This window comes from Paroedura picta, chromosome 2 (genome assembly GCF_049243985.1).
Source record: "Paroedura picta isolate Pp20150507F chromosome 2, Ppicta_v3.0, whole genome shotgun sequence".
Lineage (NCBI taxonomy): Eukaryota > Metazoa > Chordata > Lepidosauria > Squamata > Gekkonidae > Paroedura > Paroedura picta.
In genome coordinates this window covers 114,167,223-114,194,238 of record NC_135370.1, presented here as the reverse complement: position 1 = coordinate 114,194,238, position 27,016 = coordinate 114,167,223, and the positions used below count along the sequence as shown (strand labels likewise).

At 42.1% G+C, this 27,016-nt stretch overlaps 1 protein-coding gene across 1 annotated transcript in view; it reads left to right on the top strand.

The window, feature by feature from the left end:
• The window catches only part of SLC1A2 (solute carrier family 1 member 2), a 134,555-nt gene that overhangs the window by 95,930 nt on the left and 11,609 nt on the right, over window positions 1-27,016 (top strand). Inside the window, exons 6-10 of the mRNA XM_077322175.1 lie at window positions 2,368-2,494; window positions 11,531-11,764; window positions 15,691-15,885; window positions 17,990-18,124; window positions 22,389-22,620. Coding sequence (XP_077178290.1) covers window positions 2,368-2,494; window positions 11,531-11,764; window positions 15,691-15,885; window positions 17,990-18,124; window positions 22,389-22,620 — 923 coding nt within the window. The remainder of the gene's footprint in view (window positions 1-2,367; window positions 2,495-11,530; window positions 11,765-15,690; window positions 15,886-17,989; window positions 18,125-22,388; window positions 22,621-27,016) is intronic.

The window sequence follows — 27,016 nt, the reverse complement described above, 5'->3', positions numbered from 1 at the left end:
AATTTAAACTGTTAACTATACAACCGTATAAACCTGTTACTTGGTGCAGTGGCCAGACTTGGGTCACCTTGTGCTGTATCAAGTAACGTATATGGTTGGGGAGGGTTCTAGGGGCCCAAGTCGATGGTTTGGACTCATTGGCCTCAACTGAAGCTTGGCAGAAGAGCTCTATTTTGCAGGCCCTGCACAACTCTGCTAGCTCCTACAGGGCCCTGATCTCCTCTGGGAGTTCATTCCACCAAGTGGGAGATAGAACAGAGAAAGCCCTGGCCTTGGTTGAGGCCAAGTGTACTTCCTTCGGGCCAGGGATCGCCAGCTGGTTGGAATGAGTTGAGCGTAGTGCTCTCTGGGGACATAGGCAGAGTATTTAACAGTAATGGATTTTTAAAACACTGGCATAACAAAAAACAGCTAAACTCATATGTAATTAAACTACTTACACTCTGTGCTGAAGTTTAGAGGGCTGTTTGTCTCAGCTTATAATTATGATGGCTTCCCAATAGTTTGCATTCATTTTGAACACCTCACTTTCAAAATTTGGCTGTATTCTCTTAGATGGTTCAATCTCCAGTAAGCTTTTATTGCAGAGCAGTTTTGAAAAGTCCTGATTTGAATCAGAGCCACATGAGATAGCAGTTCTCTTTCTTCCCATGCTATGTTCCTAGTCTTAAATACCCCCCGCCTAGAGGTGCTTTTTTCCACAGATGTTACCTGCACCTTCCCGCCACAAGGCAAATAGATCTGCTGGAAGTAAGTGACAGACTTAACCTCACCTCTTCCCTCACTGTATCCTCAATCCAAATTAACTTCCTCCCAGCTGCTATTGAGAAATAAAGAACACGCAGAAAGTCTGATAACAGATCTCCCAACATATCCTAGCCCTCAGTTTGCACAAGTCCCTTCTTTGAGCATAAACAGTTTTTTAGATCCTGGCAGTTATTAATTCAAACTTTTCATAATTTAAGGAAAAACCATGTTCAACATTTTATTCATCCATAAATGTTTTTATAATGTAACTATGCATCAGATATTAATCAATTATACCAGATTCTCTTAGAAAATATTTCTATTAGCTAATTTGGCTTTATCATGTTACCAACAATTTTTTAATAGGTGGTGATCAGTTGCTATCACTCTGATGCTATTAATATCTGTGGGAATTAACACTGATCTCAGCTAATTAGGAGTGTACTCAGACACTCTGAAGAGGAGTTGGTTTTTATACCCAACTTTTCGCTACTAGAAGTCTCCAAGCTGCTTACAATTGCCTTCCCTTCCTCTCCCCTCAACAGACACCCTGTGAAGTACATGGGGCTGAGAGAGTGCTGATAGGACTGCTCTGGGAGAACAGAACTATCAGGACTATGTCTAGCCCAAGGTCACCCAGCTGGCTGCTCATGGAAGAGAAGGAATCAAACCCAGCTCATCAGACTGGAAGCCGTCACTCTTAATCACAACACCAAAGTGGCTGCTCTGGGTTTATCCATTTCAAAGAAGCTGTAAAATAATCAGGGTTGTCATCAGTCTGAAACCATATTGAAAATCTATACTCCACAAATCTTTCCATTAGCTTTTCAAATCAGATTTGTCTCATGTGGCAGAAACACATTTACTGTTCTCCAAAGTGTACAAACATGGCTTTGTGTTTTCATTGATCATTTGTTGCTCATGTGTTCAGAATTAATTAAAAAGTTTAATTGTTCTAATTGACCCTTACTTTCTTTTGGAGATTTACCTCCTGTTTGTTGATTTGCATCATGGTAAATATATTTGTTTTTACTTTATGAAATATATATGGAATAGCTCATGGAGCCACAAATCCTTGGAAACTTATATTTAATACACAGTACTCTCGTACTTGACTCATATGGATAGTAACTGGCTACTGACTTTCATCATCAGCTACAATAAACTGAATATACGTGTCTGTTATAATTTATGATCAACACCTTGATTTCAGGACATAATTTGGTTTGTGAATTAGACAAAAGAAATCAAGATTTTTTTTTTCAACAGCAACAGAGTACATCCTCTTTACCTACACATGCGTATCTGTGAATGCAAGGTAAATGTATGCCTTTTTGGGAAAAAGCATGCATACATTTATCTCACATTTATAGATGTGTGGTAGAGGACAGGAAGGCCTGGAGGATCATTGTCCATAGGGTCGCGATGGGTCGGACATGACTTCGCACTTAACAACAACAATGTGTATGTAAAAAGAATGTGCTTTGTTGCTGGGTTTTTTTTAAGGTCATGATAAAATGATTACTTTTTATACAAGAAGGGATTATGTCCCTAGGTAATATAATATATCTAATATATAATAAAGCCTCAGTACTTTCAATTCTAGCATTTTTCCAATAGGTCTCATTGGGTTCTTCATTGCTTTTGGCATTGCAATGGGCAAGATGGGAGAACAAGCCAAGATGATGGTGGATTTCTTCAATATCCTGAATGAGATTGTAATGAAATTGGTAACCATGATCATGTGGTAAGTCCAAGTACTCTCTTTTTGAGAGTGCAGGTATCATTTTGTATTTTATGCATAATTTGTTTATTTTTATTTTTATTTTTGCCCCTATTTTTACCCTAATGGGGCTCCAAAGTAGCTTACAACATAATTTTCCCCTTCTCCATTGTATCCTCACAGAAGCAGCCTCAAAAGGTAGGTTAAAATAAGAATGAGTAATCAGCCCAAAGTCACCCCGTGACAGAGTAGGGATTTGATCTTGGGTCTCCCAGATCCTAGTCTGATATTCTAATTGCTGAAACATGCTGTCTCTCTAGTAACTCTTCTGCTATTATACTATTTTACTATTGGTTTTAAAATAAAAACATGTATAATATAGTTTTGTCTCCAGATTTGTATCTCATCCTTCCTCCTAAGAGATCGAGGTAATCCATACGTCTCATCCCTCCCAACTCATCAGTGATACAAGGCAAGGGAGAAACTGGCTAACTGATGCTCCTGAAGTCACCCAGTGATCATACTGGCTGAATTAGGGTTTGAATCTAGGTCATTCAAGTCTAGGGTGGCCAGGCACAGCCTGGTTATCAATGAGAGACCAGGGAATAGGGACATGGATATGGCTGTTGGTGATTATATGAACTCACTTCTAGAACAAACACGTCTCTAGGCATTGTCAGACACTTCATGGTAAAACCATATAGTTTCCAGTGATTCCTAGGGAGGCCTGATGTCACTTCTGGTTTTTCCCATCAGTCCAACTGCCATTTTTTAATTTTCTTGTCTTGCCATTGCTTGGAGGGAATAAGTATAACCAAACAAGATTATATTTTTGTACCAGCTAATTGGTTGACTTTTTTCAGTTTGGATTGCTTGGAGGGATGGCAGGAAACCAGAAATAGGGGAGGGGTGCCTTGCCTTGGGTGAGGGTTGCCTTGGGTGAGGGTTGGCAATCCTGTCTTAGTCTGGGATTCCATTCCCAAAAGCAGTTCTTACTTAGCTTTTGTACATTGAACTTATTGCCCAGTGCTGAGTTCATTTCAGAGCAGATTGGATTTGCCTCAAGATATTTGCACAGCTACACTTGCACTAGAACTAGAATTGGTATGCAACTACAGCCCCTAGCACTGGTGTTGCTACAACTAGTCACACATCTTTCTACTCAAGACTCTTGGTCATACATGCTTAAAAATATTTGTAAAGATTAATCATATAGATGAGAACATTTCTTTTTTGGCGATAGATCCCTTTCTTCTGTAGGTACATTCTGTCCAGTTATTTATGGCTTACTAAGGAAGGATTCATCCCCTCCAGCAGCTCCAGTGATTTATGAAACTCTTGTGAGTACCATAAAAACATAAAACAAAGTGGGCATCTGGTGAGGATGCTGTGTGAACTCTTTTTACAAGGATTATACCCAGTGAATTTTTCAGAAAGTAGACTGCATGGCACCTGAAGAAATCTGTGAGAGGCCTACAGATAACAGTTAATCTTCTGTCTTACTGTGCATCCCCACATTGGGACTGTGCATCCCCACATTGCACAGCCACAGTCCGGCCATGGAGAACAATTTCTAACTTTAAAGTTCTATACTAGGGTACCTGTCTTTTGCATCATGTGCTCTGAGGATGGGATACCCCTTTCCCCTCAGTTCCTGTTTCATTGCCGCACTTGCATAGAGCGTTGAGTCCACCTAGGGAATTTAGGAGTACATCTTGACTCTCAAGAAGAACCACCAGACAGCCAGGTCACTGAGTTCATTCCCTGTTCTACCTAGCCAGAGGCAACGGTTCCCTCTAAAGCCTTACATCTTTCCAAAACTATTCTATGGAGCCCAGTAGCAGCAGCCAAAGCAGGAAATCCAGTATCCTCCACCTCATCTTTTCCAGTCTCTGTTCCATAAATGAGATCCAGGACCCCATACTATGGAAGACAGTGATTGGTTATCCCCATTTTTAAAGGAATGGTGCAATGTAACTAATGATGATTAAGTTCTGTCACTCATTACTTCAGGGTTTAGGTTGGAATTTGTAGAATACCACAACTGTCACCACCGTTCCAGAGCATTAGATAACCCTTTTCCTGAATTACAGATCCATTTGGAGGAGCTGTTGGTTAAAAAGGCAGTTGAAGAGGTTCCAAACATTTTTAACTGTTCAGTTTTTTCTCAGGGCTTTTCCGCAAGCCATAACTATAGTGAAATGCTTACCTGGTGAAGACACTACATTTTTTGGTATTTCTCATGATGTTGCCAACATCCAGCATCCAAGATTTAAACCGCTAGCTACATCCTCCATTTTAAAGTGTTTGCTGGGGAATCATATAAGGTGGATTCCCCAAACTTAATAGCACAAACTACAGGAGAGCAACCAGAAGTCCACAAGGTAAAGAAATGTATGGAGGTGAAAAAGTGCTATCTCCTCCAGTGTCCCACCCTCACACCTGCCTTCCTCTCCCTTCTCCTGGGGATTGGATTTTTTTAAAGCAAACTGCCTGGAGTAATGAATAGGCATTCAAGCATGCAGGCAAAGCAAAAAATAATTCTTTCCCAAGTTGTCACACAAAGCATGCCTCTTTAAAGTTTTCTCCCCACAATCAGAAATGATTCTCCTCCCTCCCGCCCAATCAAAGGACTAAGGGCCCAATGTAGCCACCTGGGCTTCAGCGCCCATGAAAGTCTATGGTGCCATAGAAAAATGGGCAAATGAGAACAAGATGCAGTTTAATAAAGATAAGTGTAAAGTGAGAAAAATGGGTGAGAAAAATGAAAAGCATGCCTACTGGATGGGGGATACGCTTCTAGGTAACACTGTGTGTGAACGAGACCTTGGGGTACTTGTGGATTGTAAACTAAACATGAGCAGGCAGTGTGATGCAGCGGTAAAAAAGGCAAATGCCATTTTGGGCTGTATCAACAGAGGCATCACATCAAAATCACAAGATGTCATAGTCCCATTGTATACGGCACTGGTCAGACCACACTTGGAGTACTGTGTGCAGTTCTGAAGGCCTCACTTCAAGAAGGACGTAGATAAAATTGAAAGAGTACAGAGGAGAGCGACGAAGATGATCTGGGGCCAAGGGACCAAGCCCTATGAAGATAGGTTGAGGGACTTGGGAATGTTCAGCCTGGAGAAAAGGAGGTTGAGAGGGGACATGATAGCCCTCTTTAAGTATTTGAAAGGTTGTCACTTGGAGGAGGGCAGGATGCTGTTTCTGTTGGCTGCAGAGGAGAGGACACGCAGTAATGGGTTTAAACTTCAAGTACAACGATATAGGCTAGATATCAGGAAAAATAATTTCACAGTCAGAGTAGTTCAGCAGTGGAATAGGCTGCCTAAGGAGGTGGTGAGCTCCCCCTCACTGGCAGTCTTCAAGCAAAAGTTGGATACACACTTTTCTTGGATGCTTTAGGATGCTTAGGGCTGATCCTGCATTGAGCAGGGGGTTGGACTAGATGGCCTATATGGCCCCTTCCAACTCTATGATTCTACGATAGACTATAATGGGAATTTTGGCATTCCCCCATTTCCCGGGGCCTGGGGGGAGTGGGGGTTTGAGGTAGAGCCTCCAACCTTCAGGGTAGTTCTGGGAGACTCTTCCTTGACTCCTCTCCAAATTCCATAATTATTGGTCCAAGGGGTCAACTTCTAGTAGCTCCCGAAGAGGGTGTCCCCATCCCTCCATTATATCCTTTGGAGAGTCTGTCTTTTTGTCCTTGGATGACTGGTTGTACGTTTTCCACTCACCTGAATTTCTAAAAGTATTGGTTGGCATTGGGCTTGACAATAAATCTGGAAAAGTCCTATCATCTCCCTCCTGTTTATCGTTTCCATCCTCACTTCAGTGTTGGCAAGAGTCCCTTCTCACCTGATAGGTTACAGGGTGGTATGGTGAGTTCACTTTTGTGGAATCGCTGGCAGTCAATGAAGTTTGAATTGAATTGAATTAATGTATTATTATATATAGCATAATGCCAGTCATTCTTAGACAAGAAAAATAGAAACTATGTAATAAAAAACATTTAAACAGGGCTAATAAGAGGGCCAGCTCTCCATCTCCAACTTCCTGCCAATTTCAGAAATATTTTGGGTGAAGAGGAAGCAGGCTGAGAGCATGCCCCACTTCCTGTAAGTTGCCATGGCATCCTGGCCACATCAACTCAGAGGACATGGGGAGGAGAATTGGGCTGCAGGAGGCCCAGAAACAGCCCCCCTTTAGGCCCTCTGGGTAGCACCTTCCCAGTTGCACCTTCTCAGTAGAAGAAGAGTTGGATTTTATATCCTGCTTTTCACTGTCCAAAGCAACTCAGATTGGCTTATAATAACCTTCCCTTCCTCTTCCCACAACAGATAACCTGTGAGATAGGTAAGGCTGAGAGAGCTCTGACAGAACCTGCTCTGTGAGAACAGTTTCTAACAGGACTGTGACTAGGCCAAGGTCACTCAGTTGGCCCAAGGTCATCCAGAATGTGGAGGAGGAGAGAATCAAATCCAGCTCACCACATTAGAAACTGCTGCTCTTAACCACTATGCCAAGCTTTATGAATTGCTATTGCCTTAAAGAGATATAACTAGAGCACAGGCAGAAGCTACTGCAGGAGGACGATGAAGTCTTTTTTGACTTGCTCATTGACTGTTATGGGATTCTTTTCCTTTATATTTGGATCTTCTGGCCAATGGCTTCTCAGAGCAACCCAAGGAGGGAGACACTCAGGTATTTCCTATTTACCTCCTCCAGCAGAACTGATCTCTGCAGTCTGGATAGCATCTTTCATTCTTGGGGTTCTCCACATCCCACCTGGAGGCTGGCATCCCTGAACAATGACAGGGATGCTAGCCTCCAGCTGGGATCTGAAGATCCCACTTCTGGGGTTTCTCAAAGCCTGAACAATATTTCAGGTGTTCCTCAATGGTAAAAAAAAGTTGAGACAAGCTGACATTGAGGCAATAATTGAGAAACACTCTTTAAGTTCTTTGCCAACCAATATTTTCATGTTTGGTTGTACATACAACAGTTTTTGATTTACTATGATACTGAACTGAACTGAAGAATGTAGAGACTGAAAGGTTTTCATTTCTTCAAGCAAATTTTGCTATCAATTAAATATTTTCATTGAAGGAAGAAACTGTGACATGTTTATGAATCATTTTAATGATTTAAATTTGTATTAGCAATTACCACGACTCAGCATTTCTCTTTGTTTCCCACCTGGAGTCTGGCATCCCTGCACCTCCATGGGATCCAAAGCTAGGGCTTTTCTCCAGGGGGACTGATCTCTGTTTCCTGGAAATGACCTGCCAGTCCCAGCCTCTCCCATCCTGTAACCTCTCTGCCACAGAGTTCCCCTCTCCCAAGCAAGTCCTTTCATCAGGAGCCTGGAGATGAGTTGTCATTGCAGAGTTCCCCCTCCAAAACAGCCATTTTCCCCTGGGGAGCTGATCTCTATAGTCCAATTCCAGGAGATTTCCAGGCTGCACCTGGAGGTTGGTGACTCCTGGCTCAGGAATGTTTGGAGGCAGAGCCTCAAAAGTTCAGAGGTAAGCAGGAGCTTTTGCAATTCAGTGAGCCCCCAGGAAGGCTACAGTGCAGGTTTGCATCCTAGCACCCGTTATTTCCCTGGGTGCAACAGCCTTTTTCTCTTGTCAAAAGTATAAAACATGTTGGGGTTAAAACTCATCACTGAAAAGCTTTGGCTAAATATCAGCATGTTATTCAGTTAAAGGAGAAACTTTCTGGCTCATATAAATACCATGCAGTTTAATGGCAGCTGCACAAAATTTCTCAGTGTCCAAGTCATTTGATGGTTTCAATCAATGAGAAGTTTCTTAATTATTGAAAGGAGACTCTGGTATTTGTTTAAAGTTGGCTGGATTAGGTTGGCTCTTATGGCATTACTAGAGGCAAAGCCTGTTGCACCTAGGGAAGGAACGAGCGCTAGGATGCACACCTATCTTGATATAGTCTGCGGGGCCTCCCAGGGGCCTCAGTGACAAATGAAATGTGAATTTGATTTCCTGAATGATTTTGTCCTCAATAATAAAGAAGTACCCTACAACCATCCAAACTGTGGAGTGCTTTCTCTGCATTAGAAGTAGGTGTGGAGGAAAAGACCAGTAGACACAAAGTCAAGTGACACAAAGATAGATGTTTTTTGTTATTTGTGCTGCTCACAGAGTAGTAGGCATTAGAGGTGCCTTGGAGATTAAAGCAGATTCAACATGTGCAAAGTTCTTTTACCACCTTTATTTGGTGGGTTCCATTGCTTGAAGTTTGCAGGGCAAGTACATGGTCATCTGAGGATGCCTTTATAAAGCAAAATGCTCTGGATCACCAGGTTAGAAGAGAGGCAGAATTTGGGAAAGTGATATTGCAGTTTCTGAGTAACCATTTCCTCTGGTGAGGAGCTCACTAGAGTCCCAATTTGGGGCTGAACAGCAAGACAAAAGATGAAAACAAAGTTACACTTACCTTTAACTGTTGTTCATTAGTGGTTTGTGTGTCCTTCCTACCTTATTATGTCATTTGGGTATTGAGTTTTTTCAGGATTGGTGCACAGTTAATTGTACTCGGGTTCATGGAACTGTTTGGTCCCAAGTGCCTCTAGCTAGTGACAGTTTGAGGTGGCTTGGAAGGGACTGAGGGAATAGGGGTGTCCCGCCCTTGGAGCACCCATGCATGCAAGGCTCTGTTTTAGGACAGGATGTCGTATTGTAAAGCTTTAAAGTTAGAAATTATTCTCCATGGCCAGCCTGTGCAGTCCAGTGTGTCTGCACATGACATTGATCAACAACTGCTACAGGTAAGTGCAACTCAGTTATTGATGTTTCTGGGAGATAACTGGGCAGTTTATTGAAAGATCAGGGGGAAAACAGAGGTTCTTTCTAAAACGTCTTCTTTCAGTTATCTTTTTATTGGAATCTTAGGTGAATTTTGCTTTGTATTATTTGAAGATTTTCTTTCAGTTCCTTTATGAGAATTCTCCACTTGTAATTCTTTAGTCAATGGCCTGGTATGTTCTTCTCTTTTAATTATTTGCCTTCTTATTAATAGGTATAGCCTTAATGCAAATGGTATTTTATTTCCTTCTTTTGTTGTATCTGTCATAAAAATCAAAATCTTTCCTTTTTCTTAACAGACTTGTTGGTAGATCCTGAAAGATCTGCCCTTCTTTTCCCACTACTTTAATTGGGGATTCTCTTTGCATCTTTAATATTCTGTTTTATGTTTCTTATCAATGAAGCAAGCCACTATATCTCAAGGAAACTCATTTTTTAATACAAATTTTGAATTAACTCTAATAGGTGCTGTATATATGATGCTTATAAACAAAAACCTATGTATTTAATCTAAAAAACTCTCCACGCCTTTCCACTAAAAAAGCTTTATAGGTGAGTAATAGACAGAAAATCATAAGCAATAAATAAAAATAACAAAACAGAATAGCAATTTTTAGAAAATCAGCTAGAAATAAAAATTGGCAGCCAACAATACTAAAAATGACTCTGTCAAATGCTTAAGAGTATACACATATTTAGATATATGTTAATGCTAATAAAGGCTATTTAGTAAATTAGTCATTTGTATATTTCATGGGAGAATCAGACTGGTCCTGCATTGAGCAGGGAGTTGAACTAGATGGCCTATATAGCTCCTTCCAACTCTATGATTCTATGATTCTATAGAATCATAAAACTTTTATTGGCGTAAATCATGATTCTATATTGCTAGAACGAAGACTTCTTCAGTGAATGCCCACTTGTCTAACACTTAGGAGAGGTGTGTCCAAAGATGAGGTCAGGGATATATTAGGGTTGCCATCAAGCAAGAAGTCTGCATACCCTGTAATACAACTGTCTGCTTTAGGTATAAGCAATTAATTTGCCTGAGACAGCCAGGCAACCCTTCTGACTGCCTAGATGGAGCTGTAAATTGTGGTAGAAAACCAGTTCTCAGAACTCCTTCTACTGTTTTCTTCCATGAGAACACCAGAGCTCTGATCATGCTGCTTTTGGGACAGTACTTTCATGGTGTTCATCAGATAATCAAGGAATTTAGGGCTGGCTTATCCCTTTAAAGTTTGTAATCCTCATTTGGAACTGTAATTCTAAGAAGAAGAGTTGGGTTTTAAACCCAGCTTTTCATCACCCCAAAGAGTCTCAAAGGCCCATTTCGCATGGCAGCAGCCATGGTAGGCTGCCGTTGGTGCATTGCTATGGAACTGCAGATACCTGGTGTTTCACTGAAATGTGTTCCTCCAGGAAACAAAGCAGCAGCAGATTAGTTCATCCACAGAGGAGGCCGGCATTATTTCTTCCTGAAAGTTAAAAATAAATGCCCCTGTCTGCCCCATTGTCCAACAAAGCACTGCAAAGCCAACTGGGACATTTTTGCCCCCTCTGGGCCCTGTCCACATGGGCTGGGTGAATCACTCCACAGTGGAATAAGGGAACTCAGAAAACTCCGCCTTCCGTTAGCCTAGGGCTTCTAGAGCCTGATCTGCATCGGGCCTGGGAGGGTGGCAGCCTGGCGGCAACATCATATAAAAGCCGGGATTTGCCCTGCTTCCCTATGACTGCTCTCAAGGCCTTTTCGACCCATGCAGAATTGGCCAAAGTGATTTAAAATTGCCTTCCCTTCCTCTCTTGACAACAGTCAAGACATAGATGGGGCTGAGAGAGCTCTCACAGGACTGCTCTGTGATAACAGAACTATCAGGACCATGTGTAACCCTAGATCACCCAGCTGGCTGCAAGTGGAGGAGTGGGGAATTAAACTTGGCTCTTCAGAGTAGAGGCTGCCGCTCTTGACCACTACACCAAGCTGGCTAAGGGAGACACAAGTGTAAAATATAGCTATACACTTAGCTGTCAATGATGAGTAAGAAGCCACTTTAGACAACATGAAGGGATGCTTTTATAAATTTTCTTTCTTTTGGATTTTCATGTTAGATTATGTTTTCATGTTAGATTTTCATGTTAGATTATGTTTTGTTGAGTCAGATACCTCTGTGGTGACATTCTTTTGTCCTTTAAACTGGTTACTTTCTATCCGCTTTAGGTATTCTCCATTTGGCATTGCCTGTCTCATCTGTGGGAAAATCATTGCGATCAAGGACTTGGAAGTAGTCGCTAGACAGCTAGGCATGTACATGGTAACTGTGATCATAGGCCTTGTCATCCACGGAGGGATCTTCTTACCTTTATTGTACTTTGTTGTAACAAGGAAAAATCCCTTCTCATTCTTTGCTGGCATCTTCCAAGCATGGATTACTGCTCTGGGCACTGCGTCAAGGTACTCAATACGAAATACTATAAATACTATAAAGTTAACAAGGGATTGAATTTTATAGTAATACCTTATTTATTATACTTAAGCAGATGGCTGTTCAGATCTTGCATATATTTCAACCAGAAAGCAAGAAGTTTCCGGATGCTTTTAGAAACATAAATTGTTTTATTTGGGGTTTAAAAAATCAGTTTGGATGAGCAAGCACCAATATACAGATTCTCAATGCACTTCTAAAAACATTCCCTGGGAAGAGGCCCCACTGAATAAAACTGCCTAGCATTCTGAACAGAGCTGCTTAGGATTGCTTTCTCAGAAAGTACCTCCTTACATAGTATTATTAATCATTATTACTAGCTAATCAGTATCTAACATGGCCCTGTATTTTCTTGCAGATGAGGGGCCAACTTATATTCATGCACAGTAATCTTTAAAACCCTTTTTTATATTTTACATTTTTACTGAGAAGGAAGGTTATCTTTCTTTTAGGTAAATCTTTAAACCGCCCCGCGGTGCAGGGTGCCGCGGCATAAATAATTGAGTAGGGCTGTTAGGGAGGAGTTAGGGCGGGACATGTCCAGGGTAAAAACTCGGAGAGGGCCAATCGGGCCAAGTGGCCACTTGGCTCGTCTCCTGGAGGCCTCGCCGCAAACTCTGCAGTCCTCCCAAGCCGCCATCCTTGCCGGATGGATGCTGGGGAGGAGGCTCACCCCATAAGGCTGGACTTCGGGAAACATGCTTTCCCTCCACCCAGCCACTGCCCTTCCCGCCATCGCCGCGAACCCCCCTCCACGGCCAACGCCACTCGCCTCCTTCGCACCCCTTCCCCCAACCAACGTCCCCGGCTGGGCCACGCCGCACCCTTCCCACCCCGTGAACGAACGCCCGTCCCCATCCCTCCCCCCACACCCGCGACCAGCCCTGGCCTGTCCCCGGCCTTCCAGGCCGCTGCTGCTGCAAAACACCGACCAACGCCACGTGGCGCTCCTACGACGCCGAGCCACTCCGCCGCGAACCATGAGCCTGCCTTGCCACCGCTGGGCCACCGCCCCTGCAGCGCCTGGCCCGCCGGTCCTGCAGCGCCTGGCGCACCGCGCCTGTGGCACCGCAGCCGCACTGCGGCTACGCTTGCAGCTCTGCTCGCCATCCACTCTCTGTCGCCACCATCACCCTGATGCCCGGCTGGCCTCCTAGACTGGCCAGCCCACTAGAGACGCCCAAGAACGGCCGCCGCCAATCACGGAGAGCCTCTGCCAGGTACGTCTACCTGGCACACACTGGAGGCCGCGGCAATGCCACCCACACCTGGCAACAATTCCCCGCGCCCCTAACTTCCCCCCTGCTAGCGCCCATTTTATCTCTGGGTAAAATGGGCTTTAAATCTAGTATGGTATAAATCAGTCAATAGGATCTATAGTCCCATTTCTTCCCAGCTTCTTTGACTCATTGCACATGAATCCATGAGCACATCTAGTTCACTTTGATCATTACTATGGCAACTTTTGGGCTCATCAGGCAATCTTCCCCTCAGAAGCAAATAAATTCTTATGAGCTGGTAGCCTCACCATGATGGTCCCTTTGTAGCTGTTTCACTCTGTTTAGTGCTTCTCTTCAGCACCATTGTAGCTCCTGACTTTTCCTGGCCTCCATTACTAAAAGCTTGTGAGGCCAAGATCTCTGTCCTGATTTTCAGACATGATTCTTTATTCAGCTTTTCTGACAGAACCCAGTGGTAACCTAGAGCCTCATTATGTTTCCAGTTTCTTCCCCCAGCAACCACTTATCTTTTTACTCTTTTCACTTCTGCTTTTATTGGGGTCTGTCTGAGCTGACCTCTCCTCTCAGTTAGCTTGTTCCTATGGCAACTGGAACTAGTTAACAACTTGGGGCTTTTCTTCCCCATTGGGGTTTTCTTGCACAAGGTTCACAACAACACTGAATAGCTGTTGTTCTGTTTAGTATTTTACTGTTTGACATCCAGCCAGCCTGTTTTCTACTGTTTTATGGGGTTCAAGTTAGCCTTAAGTCAAAGAACAGCACATCTGGGAGATGAGGAGCTTCTCAGTTTAGGGATGCCATTTCAAGTAACAAAAAGGCTGGGCTTAGCCTGCGCACTTTCATTGGCTCAATAGACTATATTCTTGAAAGAGCCTTAATTGACTAAAGGTTCATGCAAATCTTGCAACAGTTTGTGGCCAGCTAAATGTTTCCTAGGAAACCTCAAGCAGGGCAAATGGACAATAGTTCTCCCCTCCTGTTGCCCCAGCAATTAGTATCCAGTTGCTTACTGCTTTTGAGAATAGAAATTCTATGCTCAACAGCTCTTTATGGGCTGGCTCAATATTTCTTCCTAATATCCTTTCAAAGTCATAAATGAATCATAATTGCATATTGTAGCAATAAGTTCCATAAATTATGCATTCTTCTTTATCGTGTTTTTGCTTGACATTGGTGGGTAATTGAGCATATGTCGATTCAAATCAGAGAAGCATCTAGAATTAAGCATAATTTTTTTTTCAGCACTGGTTCGACCCACTGAGAGCACCATGTAGCAACATGCTTGCTCAAGGTAGAGCTGTGCTTCCCTGTCAGCTCTTCTTTGAAGGTTACAATGGAAACACCATGAGGAACTTTTCTTAACAAGCTGCTTGAGCTGTGAGGGGAATATATAGTGATACACAGGATGTATGCATGTGTGTGTGTGTGTGTGTGTGTAAAGTACTGTCAGGTCACATTCAACTGATGTTGACCCTCGCAAAGGACTTTCAAGGCAAGTGAATTGCCATTGCTTTCCTTTGTGTGGGGTCTTCTTTCTAACTGCTGAAACTTCTGAAATCTATACCATGCCACATTTCTTCTTACCATAAGATACATAGAGAAGTTTAAATTTCAGACACTCTTTTGAGTGATCTTCACTCATATTTGGTGAATCCCAGGTATGTCCTCTTGGGGGTTTAAGAACTGGTACTTCCACCCTCTGAAGATTTCAACCATGACTGAAAACAGTGCTTTCTTCTTCCTTTCAAAAGTCAGGGTAATTGCAAATGGAAGGCTGGATACATGGATTCTGTAAATTTTGACCTCTTCTAGATTGTTTTCTCAAAAGAAGAACAATATATCGATGTGATCCAACAAAATGAATTTTTTTTTTATTTTAGAGATAGAGGCACAATTTCTTCCTCAACTGAAATAAATGGTACTAGAAAATGTATACGTTTGGCTGGCTAATGAATCCTTATCCATGGTTCATCTAAATATTTGTGAAACAGCCTGGGGGGGGGGGGTGGAATGTGTCTAGCTGTCCAAGTTGGAATAGGGCCAATCAGGGTGCAACCAGCAACACTGGCTGCACCCTGATTGGCCCTGCCCCTACAGCTCCCTCCCGCCCTCCCTGGACGCTAGCCACGTTCCTCTCAGCCATACCAGAGACAGAGAGAGACACACAGAGCCCTGCCAGACCAAACACGAGCCCTCATTCCCTCCTATTGCTCCTGCTGTGAGGGAGGCAGAGACAGAGAGAGCTGCCCCAAGCTGCTGATCAGCCCTGCTTTCCTCCTAAGAAGGGGCCCTAATTACCTGCTATGGCTCCTGTTGCGAGACACATGGGAGAGACAGGCAGCGAGAGAGAGAGACACACACACATAGAGAAAGATCTGCACCTCCCGGTGTCCTAGCACCCATTGCATTCCTGCTTGCAATGTGCTTTCTTGCTAGTTTCTGCATAAATCACAAATCTTGTAGGAATTTTGTGCTAGATAAGCCTGAGGCTCTAGGGGAAATTATCACAATATTATTTATTATTGGTCAATATAGGCAAGGCAGGACTAGGTGGCAGGACAAGTTTTGTTTGGCAGAAAGAGAAGTAAGAAATTAATATATAACTTCCCTCTACCTACTTACCTACTCCTTTCTCCTGTTTCTTGAATCATCAGTGCTGGTACATTACCAGTTACCTTCCGCTGCCTTGAAGAAAACTTGGGCATTGATAAGCGTGTGACAAGATTTGTTTTACCCGTGGGAGCCACCATTAACATGGATGGGACTGCCCTTTATGAAGCAGTGGCTGCTATCTTCATAGCACAGATGAATGGAGTTGTGTTGGATGGTGGACAGATAGTAACTGTCAGGTGAGTTTCATGTTCTGCAATAGGAGATTGTAAACATGACTTGATTATCATTTGTTACAACGCAGTTAAATGGAAACCATTTTGATTAAGCTAGCTTTAATTACTCATTTTGCTTTTGTCTTGATTAAAAACTAAGTGCTTACTGGTGGCATGCCTAGTATATTTGATACACAGAGCAGATTGTTTTTTTGACACTCCCTCTCGATAAAACAAAATTATTTTCACTAATCATTCTCTTGTGAAAGATAAGCCACTAATTGTAAAAGTGCAGCCTTATTTTTAGAGTGCATTCCTACCAGGGACTGTCAGTAAATGCCTAGGGCCATTCCGCACAACTTAAATGTAGCCGAAGTCTTACCTTTTGTAAATGCTATTAATTTTATGTTCCGCATGACCTCGTAAACAAACCGCAAAACTCCTGCCAAACTCCAGCAACAATCAGAATTTTATAGTGCTTAGGGGGAAATCCAGAAAAATGGATTCCCCCAGAAAAAAACGCTACGCTTCTGAGCACAAGCCGCAACACACATTTGTGTGTTCTCAAAATAGTGGTAGAAAGAATGTCCCTGCCTAGCTCTCGCCCCCGAGCTTCCGGAGATGCGATCGCCATTTCCCCCCCTTAAGCCGGCAAAAGCAACGAATAAGCAAGGATTCTTTGGCTGAAGTCCCTCCATAGAAGTGCCTAACAGTAAAACAAAGCTCCCTTCTGCAATGTCTTTAAAGTTTTCGAGCACAATACAGTCCCCCGTTTGACACTGCCCGTAATTTCTGCCAGAAATTGCACCCATCGGGGGGGGGGGATTTAAATTTTTTTTTTACTTGAAGAGCATGTAAACGCCAGCTCCTACGCCAGCGAAAAAGGTCTTTCTGAGACATTGAATGAACAAATATTCATTGCTACTGATGTTTTCAGGTTTTTAAAAAACAGTTTTTTAAAGGAAAGGGGCTTTTCGGGAGCACGAACACAACAGTTCATTGGTTGTTCTGTTTGATTGATGGCCAGGGGCAGGAAGAAGCGCAGAAAAATATTGCCTCCTTTATTGTGATTCCGGTGAGACCGGAAACCTGTGGGGAATGAATAGACCGCTACTGGGACTTCAATATTCCGCTAGAATTGAAGGTGTGCGGAATGACAAAATTCAACTATTAAATATAGCGTTTCTGCATACTGCAAACATTCAGCAACATTGGTCGTTGTGCAGAGTGGCTTTTAGTTTCTTCCTGCTTTACCCCCAAGTTCTTTGTGTTTTTTCCGTCTTTAGAGCCAAGCCTTCTGTTGCACATGCATGTGAGAAAGAAACAAAAGTTGTATGCCAATGCATAGGCTGAAATCTTCTGTGCCCATCACTGGTGCAGCGTTTGCTTGGGATGGTTTTTTCATCCTCACTAATGGGTGGGAGAGGAAACATATATACTAAATGCCATTTGTGAACTAGAAGCCAAGGCCCAGCAGCCAGGCTCTCTGAAATGTGGAGGGAGGCCTTCCTCTGGGATGGAGGCAGCTCTTATTGCCTAAAACCCAGGGAGGATTGTTCCCACTGCCCTGCCCATGGTATACCACAGCTGGAAACAAAAATATTTTCTATAATTAATATTATTTTGTGATTTAAACAATCCAGTATGTTAATCAGGAACCATAGGCAAAGCTCAACCAGAAGCCTAGGTATTATACTATATTATATATAGTACTATAGTACCATACTTTGAGCCTCTTGTGGCGGAGAGTGGTAAGGCAGCTGTCTGAAAGCTTTGCCCATGAGGCTGGGAGTTCAATCCCAGCAGCCGGTTCAAGGTTGACTCAGCCTTCCATCCTTCCAAGGTCAGTAAAATGAGTACCCAGCTTGACTGGGGAAGGCACTGGCAAACCACCCCATATTGAGTCTGCCATGAAAAAGCTAGAGGGCGTCACCCCAGGGGTCAGACATGACTCGGTGCTTGCACAGGGGATACCTTTACCTTTTTATACCATACTGAATTAATGTTAAATAGTTTTATTTCTGTAGACTTCAATATGGATCACAAACCCAACCCCATATGTGTATTGGTAGAAGAAATGTTAACAGAAATCTCTTTTTTTAACAAGCAAATGTTTTTAATCTTACAGTTTGACAGCCACCCTTGCAAGTGTTGGTGCTGCCAGTATACCCAGTGCAGGACTGGTTACCATGCTTCTCATCCTCACTGCAGTGGGTCTTCCCACACAGGACATCAGCTTACTTGTTGCTGTAGATTGGCTCTTGTAAGTAAAATTGATAATATTGTTTCTTTGGTCTTTCTTATAGTAGTGACCATGTGAGTTCTTATTTACCGATATTTCAATTCCCATCACAATGAAGACCTCTAGACAAGAACCCTCAATTCAGTATCATGATTTGTGCAACTGGAAAACATCTCTGCACCAGCGCATTCTGGGAAATTGGAACAGCCAATCCCCTTTCTCCTATTTTTAAAGGTCCCACGATGCCTGCCAATTTTTCTTATTAATACTTCTGTTTAAATGCCTATGTGCTTTTTGAATGCCACCCCTTATAGAATCACAAGTCTTGAGTCTTTTAAAAATTAGTCTAATTCCTGATTGGGGTGGGGGGGACTTCAGAAAGGTATGCTTTCTGTAACCACTTTTTCCATATGAGGACATTATTTTGCAGAAGAAGAGTTGGTTTTGATAGTCTGCTTTTCACTACCTGAAACAGTCTTACAATTGCCTTATTTTCCTCTCCCCTCTTCCTCTCCCTCTCCCTATGAGGTAGGTTGGCTTGAGAGCTCTTCGAGAAAAGCACTAGCAGAACTGTGATTAGTCCAAAGTCACCCAGGTGGCTACATGAGGAGGAGTGTGGAATCAAACCTGGCTCTCCAATTAGAGGTCGCTGTTCTTAGCCACTACCCCATGCTGGCTCTTTTGTAGATGTGCATCTTCACATCAATGGACTAAGAAAGTATACCATAATCCTGACTGGACACAGTTTGTGTCCAGTGGCACCTTTAAGACCAACAAAAAGGTGCCACTTGACTCAAATTTTTTTCTGTTGCTTCAGGCCAACCCACCTGAATCTATAATCCTGACTATAAAGAGATGCCAGGTCTGTATTTCACAGGTATGGCAGCAACCATGTATTTGCACATGCAGTCTAGTCTATGCGTTGTTCTATTTGTACAGGCTGTGACAGATCTCTTGCTCAGTTTCCGCACATCGGTAAAAATAGCGTTATGCCAGCTGAATGGGGTAGCGCTAAATCATCTTATGCTTGCCTCCTCACCTATTTGCTGTCTCACCTTTGTCTGCCTTCTTTTCACATGTCTTACCCTCCACATCTGCTGCTGGAAATGGCAGAAGAGAGCAACGTGCCTTATACACTACTCACTTCTGCCTGTCAATCAATCCAAGCAACCAATCCCCTTTCTCCATGTTTTAAAGGTCCCACGATGCCCACTAATCTTTTTTTTAAAATCAGACTTCTCCATTGAAATGCCTATGCATAGAATCATAGATGCATAGTGCTCTTTGAATGCGATGCCTCATGGGATCACAAGTCCTTTAATACTTTTAAAAATTAATTTAGTTCCTGATTTGGTGGGAGGGAGAAAACTTTAGAGAGGCACACTATGGGTTACAGGTTTGAAAAAAAAATTATTCCTGGCACTGCCTGCATGCTTGCCCACCTATTAATTGCTCCAGGAAGTTAGCCATTTTAAAATAGAAATTCCCATCCCCAGGAACAAGGGATAGGGAGGTGGGTGTGAGGGTGGGACAAGGCAGACACCTTTCACGCATTTGAGCCTCTGTACCTTCCCTCTGCTGGTTGCCTGCTGGTTGCTCTCTGGTAGCTAGCACTAAATAAGTTGGTGAATCCACTTTATGCGATTCCCTAACTAGTGCTTTAAAATGGAGGATGTAGTGAGCCAGTTACTGCCCAGATGATGGATGCTAGTGAAGTCATATGTAGGGGCCATAATATAACGACTGCATTAGGTAAGCATTTCGCTACATTGAACGGGTGCAGAAATGCCCTAGGTATGCCTTTTTTGCAGTACAGAGTGGCATCCTCTATGTTGAAATGTAATGTCTTCAACTAGGTATATAGAAACCACTGTTGTATAGGGAAACCAGTGTGACTCAACACTGTCAGTAGAGCTGACAAAGGAAAAGTTAGTATTATGTGTTTCAACAGTATTTATAAAGTTATGACTTAAAGCAGAGGGAAAACAAAGCGACTCATGGCATGGGTCCATATTTGTATTTTGAATGAATGTTTATCTTGGAATAAAACAGTCTTACAGCCTGTAGGTGGATGTTAAATGGGTACATGGGACTGTTTGTTGTTTCAAAGAAATGTCATCTTAAAATATATGGCTTGACAGAGTAGCTCTGTTTATATGGACAGGCTGTCAAATTATAATTTTCCAGCAGTAGCAAATTGAAGAGACGACAGGTCTAAGGGCTTACTCTTTTGTTATCCAGTCCTTCTCAGTATAAGACAAGGTAATGTTTTGGTAAAAATATGTCCTAAAAAGCAGTTCTATTGATGAACTGAGGTAACGACAATTATCTCCATAAAAGATTAATAGATAGAACAGGAGAATCTCAAGGTAACCCCAAATTGGGGTGGGTGGGAGGAATTCAGGCCTAAAGAGGACCTGATGATGCCTTGTGGAAAAATAAAACATTCCATATCTTAATTAAGAATTATTTCAAGTTGAGTCACACAGCATTTCTTGGCCTTATTTCCAACATTTGACTCTTATTCACAGTGGAATCCTAAATAGAATTACATATCTCTAAAGGCAATTGAAGTCAAATGGCTATGAAAAGTGTGATCCTTTTAAAGATAGCACTATGTTGCAAAATAAATAGATGGCTGTCGTAAGGCAAGAAATCCAGATTCCAGTCCCATAATCCCTTCCATGGACCATATTTTTTATTTGTCAATCTGAATCACACACACGCCGACTGATCATGTGACTTCCTTTGTTATTTGCTTAGATTAATAACATCCATGGCCTTTCAACTCAAGATGATGAAAATCTTTCAAAAATGGCTCCCTCATTATCTTAGAAAATCAGTAGGTTAAAAAAAGCAGATGTTCAGACGTTGCCCTGTTCCTTTATGCTACAATGCTTAGACTTGGTTCAAAATTGCTGGAGACCTGGGTTACAAATTCTGTAACTAGAAATCCGTAGCTGGAGAACATGCTAGATATATTTTGTTATATCATTTCTCTAGAAGGAAAAAAACTATAGAAATCTTTTCACTTGGAAATCATTGAAAGTTTTTAAATATCTTGCAGTTCCTCCAAAAAGAACACAATGTGAAGTGGTATTTTAAAGAATAGTGATATTTGCCAATAGCTGGAATTAATCCAGTGCCATTAGGGATAGCCAAGAAGGGGGTATTTTCCAAAGGGGATGCTGACAAGCTTAGCAAATGTCACAGAAAGGTCTCCAATTATACCTTGACAAACATGGATCAGAATGGATTCAAGTGGGTAGTCATATTGGTCTGAAGTAGCACAACAAAAATTGAGTCCAATAGCACTTTTAAGACCAACAAAGATTTATTCAAGGCGTGAGCTTTTGAGTGCATGCATTCTTCCTCAGACTTGAAAGCTCACACTTGGAATAAATCTTTGTTGGTCTTAAAGGTGCTATTGGACTCAATTTGGATGGATTAGAATGAACAGACATGTAACTGATTCAGATTATTCTTAAGTCATTGTTGAAAAAGAGTTATCATTGCAAGTTTAGTGTCACACTGGGGAGATGAAGGGTTGGATCCAGCATGCTGTTTATTGACTCTTCCTTACTATATCTCACATAGTGTCTTCTTCTTTTTAACATATAGGATCCCATGATCCTAGATCATGCAGAATATTTTCAGGAAATAAACCTCAAAAAGGTCTACTTGGAAGTAAGTCCCATTTTATTCAATGGGACTTACTCCCAGGGGAGTGTTTTTATGTTCGTTGGCTCCATCATTAATATCATGATGATTAGTTGGTCTTAATGAATCGACCATGTTGTTGTTTCTGGAATTTTTCTGTGAACTAACTTGCTGTTTTATCATGAGCTTGGATATATTCACAACCTGTACTAGCTGAAATAGAAAACTATTTTTAATTGGACAAAATCCCTAGCAATATCACTACTTTACCATCTGGTTGCCCTTTACAAAGCATAAAATAACTCTGAAGTATTGCCATTTTTAAATTGCATTGCATTGTTTTCTAATTTTTTTGTAAAAAGAGAACTTTATCAAGGATTGTAGAGTGGCAGGGTCAGTCATTTTTAATTAGCAGAATCACAGCCATGCAAATTGCTAGAACTTTTGTTAACATTTTTAAAACATTTTGAATATAATAAAAAGAAAACCCATTGTGACATAATTTTATTAAATTCTTATCTTTCTGTTGTTCCATCCCATAGTTGGATTTCCAGACACTCAAACTGTAATCTGATATTGCTCCAAAATTTTCATATCTTGTGTTTTTTTTCTTTCTTTGTTGCAGGGACCGAATGAGAACATCAGTCAATGTTGTAGGAGACTCATTTGGAGCTGGAATTGTTTATCACTTGTCTAAGGCAGAACTGGATAACTTAGATGCCCTTCACAAAGGACACGAAGATATTGAAATGACGAAGACTCAGTCAATTTATGATGACCTGAAAAATCACAAGGAAAACAGTTCAAATCAATGTGTTTATACAGCTCACAACTCTGTCATAATAGATGAATGCAAGGTATCTTTCACATTTATGGATATTGAGACTTGCATCTAGCCAGTAACATGTCATCTTCTTTCTTTATTTTTTTACCTGCATGTAATTATTTTTTATTTATCACTAATGGACTTCATTGGATACCATATGCTGTGCACATTGACTTGGTTTAAAGATTTTTTTCAGTGTTGTTTAAACTGCATTTGTGCACGATGTTTACAAATAACATGGTGCTGCACAGTGTATTAGGGAAGCTGTGAAGAGAGAATATAGCATCATAATCGATTTTGGCATTCATTGACTCCCCAGAGGCAAACAAGCACATCCTCTAATTGAGCAAAGGTGGAATTATCAGCAAGGATAGAGAACTGATCCTATGACAGCAGGGCTAGCTATACTTCTGGGGGAAAAAAATTTCATTGACCGTTTATGTACTGGGAACTTCACTGCCCCAGCTCCCATGCATGAGCACAAATCAGGAGCGGATGAGGCCCACCGGGCCAAATGCTGCCCCGTGTGGGTGCAGGAAGAGTTGGGGCAACCTGTCACGATTAAAACTCCAGCCTGCAGCCTGGCATGAAACCTCCAGTGTGTAAATGGTCATTGAGAAGACCTCTCCCTTTCCCAAATCCTTCCAGCAGCAATGATCAAGTTGATTTTAGTTGTGATGTTGAGGAGTAGAATGTGAATTGGAGGTAATTTCTACTAATTTCTCTCCACCATCTCCCTTCTCCCCAGTGTGATTCATACTAACATTTTCATTTCACAAGAAAGGGAATAAGTGTATTTTCTCTTCCTTAGAATTTGGTGGATAAGGCAAGGAATATAACAAGTTATTGGCTATTTAAAGAAAGGAATAGTAGAAGCTCTGCTTTAGAACAGTCACAGCTTCATATATCCAAAGGTTAATGCAATCCCCCCACCCACCCAGAGAACAAGAAAGTTAATTATTTCACTTGGAACTTCTGCCTAAATTTAAGCATCTCAGCATACTAAAATAGGAATTGCTTGACTCAATCTCCTCACAACTCCTTAACCCGCTATTTCCCTAAGGTAACATAGTTCTATTCTTGTCATCCAATTGGACCCTGAGCCCTACGTTCCTGTACTATAGATGTCTCTTTCTTGTACCCTGAAGAGCCTCATCTGTTGACTAATATCTACATAGTTTTCTATGTTTTTCCATGGCTTCCCCAAGTCCTATCTGAAGTGATAACCCATTTTGACTTTTCCTTCCCCCACCCTCTCGTGGAAGTTCCACAGCCTCCCATTGAATAATGCTACTATTTTGCATATTCTTCATATAGGCCAGGATTTGTTATAATATTTACACTATTTTTGTCACTATTCTTTTCCTTTTGCTTTTGGATGCTGCTTCAGCATCATCAATGCAAAACATGTTCACATCCTTTAATACAGATAATGTCAAAGTTAAACTCTAGAGTGTCATACTTCACCTTAATAAAGTACTATTTTCCTCCTTGACATTTCCCAGCCAGTATGGAGAAGAGTGGTCTGTGTAAAAGATTAACTTTCTTCCCTACAGATATGGCTTCAAATAGCATAGACCCCACAATTGCTAAACATTCCTTTCCCATGGGGATGGATCCTATTCCTTCTCAATCAGTTTTCTGCTTAGGAATAGGACTGGGTATTCACTCCTGTTGATTCAGAAAAGAATCACAAAGGACTAAATCCACCATCAGGGTTTCATGCGCATCTCTAACAGAAATGAGCAAGAGATTCACAAGACCTATACATTTCAATGTGGGTTGATCTGGAGAACTTGTTTATTTATTTATAATCTGACTTTTATACTGTCCCTCTCTGCAAGCAGGCTCAGAGCAGTTTACAGCAATGTAATAACCACAATGTTAAAAGTACATTAAACATTAAAACATTATAAAATCCAATACAAACGCTTACTCACCTCTACTTGCACTATGTTAACATATATACCCCCATAAGAAGAAGGGGGGGAACATGAAGAGAAAAAGGAGGCCCACTTGATATTTAGGCCACCATGGCCTCAACCATAGGCCTGTCGAAAGAGTGCCATTTTACTGGCACTGCAAAATGTTGACAGCTCTATCAGGACCCAGATCTCAGCTGGTAGCTCATTCCACCACTCTGGTAAATGCCATGTGGGCATCTTTGGGGCCAGACATCACCAACAGGTTGGTATTTGCTGAGTGTAGTGCTCTATGGGGAACATATTGAGAGATATTGTATAGGGCCTTTAAGGTCAAAAACAACACCTTGAACCTGATCTAGAATTCCATTGACAATAATTGCAGCTGTTAGAAGACAGGTCAAATATGAGTCCTCCATGGGGTCCTTGTAAGAACTTGGGCAGCCATGTTCTGTTGTAATTTCCAGAGCAGGGTCAAGAGAAACCCAGCATAGTGTGAGTTACAGTAGTCTAGTCTGGAGATTACTGTTGCCTGGATCACTGTAGCCAAGTCTTCTGAAGCCATGTAGGGTACTAATAGCAGTGACTGATGCAGTTAATAAATCATCTGGCAAGCTACATTTGTGACCTGTGCCTCGATTGAAAAGGGGGCATCAAAGGTCACCACCTAGGTTCCTAGTAGAGCATGAGAATGTTAGTTGCACTTCATCAAATCAGGGGAGACATACTGCCTTCCCCAGACCTTTCTTCCTCAGCCGCAAGACCTCTGTCTTCATGGGGTTTTGTTGCAAGTGGTTCTGTAAGAGCCATCCCATCATGGCTTCCAGCCATCTGGCCAGTGAAGCTGAGGGTGGATCTGGCTGGCCATCCATCAACAGATAGAGCTGGGATTCATCAATGTACCGATGGCATCCCAGCCCATATCTCTTGACCAGCTGTCCAAGAGGGTGCATGCAGATGTTGAATAGCATTGGGAAGAAAATTGCACCCTGTGGCACCCCACGAGGGAGTAGGCAGTGACATGACTGTTCTTCCCTGATAGCTACCTTCTGACCGCAACCTTGGAGGGAGACTGATACACACATCCCCACATTGGCAAGCCGGTGAGCTAAGAGCTCATAATCAACCATGTCAAGCACTGCTGTGAGGTCTAACCATGCCAGCAGTGCAGACCCACCTCGGTCCAGCTGTATCCAGAGGTTATCTATAAGAGTGACCCAAGCCATTTCCACCCCATGACCAGGCTGGAAACTGGGTCCAACATTGTTTCCTCTAGGAATGCCTGCAATTGATCTGTGGCCACTCATTTGACCACCTTACCCAGAAATGCTAGATGTCAGAACAAATGGTAGTAAGAGGGGTCCCACAAGTCAAGAGATAGTTTCTTCAGTAAAGGCTGAACTACTGCTTCCTTTAAGATCTCTGGGAATATCCCTAAGGACAGGAACAGGTTAATAGTTTTCCTGAGAGGTTTCTTGATCCTCTTGTCTCTCACTCTTCTGAGCCATGAGCCATGAGGGGCAGCAATTAAGGGGGCAGGTATTCAGCTTTCCCTATCCATATCAGGTTGGGTGAGCCTCCTGAAATGACCAAAAATCAGCTCTGGCAATGATCATGGGATCTCCTGTTCATTTACTGTATCATCAGTTGGAAGGAGTTCATGACTGAGCATCAAGATTCATCTGCAAAAAAAGCTTAGAAAAGCCTCACAGCTGAGTGCCAATTGTTTGCATGCCCTGTTTTCAGGGCTGTAAGTGATCAAATTATCCAAAACAATTGAACTGGGTGTGAGGTAGTGGATGCAATAGAAGCTGTGAAGTAATCTCTCTTCTTGGCTTTCACTGCCAGCTCATAGGTCCATCGTAAGTGTAGCATGTTCTTACTGCTTCCTTGCGACTCTTCCTCCAAACTCGCTCTAGTTGTCTCAGTTCTTGTTCCTTTTCACATAGTCTCCCAGTGTACCAGGGGACTAGCTTGTTCTGTATTGGTTTATACGGTACATCTAAGCTTTTAAAAATATAGTCCCTCATATGTAACTAATAACATCATGAGAAACAGATTTTATTAGGGTTACTCGTCTCCAGGTGGCACCTGGAGATCTCCCACTATTACAATTGATCTTCAGAAAACCAAGATCAATTGCCTTGGAGAACATGGCTGCTTTGAAAGGTACACCCTATGGCATTATGCCCTGCTGAGATCCCTCTCATCCCCAAACACCACTTTCCCCAGGCTGCACCCCAAAATCTCCAGGTATTTCCTAATCCAGAGCTGGCAAGCCTAGATTTCATGCATTTATCAAAGATACACATTGTGACACTGTGAGTAGATTTCTTTTAAGGTTAGACACATGGCAAACCGTTTTTCAGTATGGTCATAGGATGTGGACGTAGTTCCATTATTTAAAAATAATTAGCAGGATCCAGCCAAATTGAGTGCTTGACAGAATGAGGTGTAAAACTGCTTGATGAACCAATGAAACACAGAAAGTAAAACTTCTTAAAA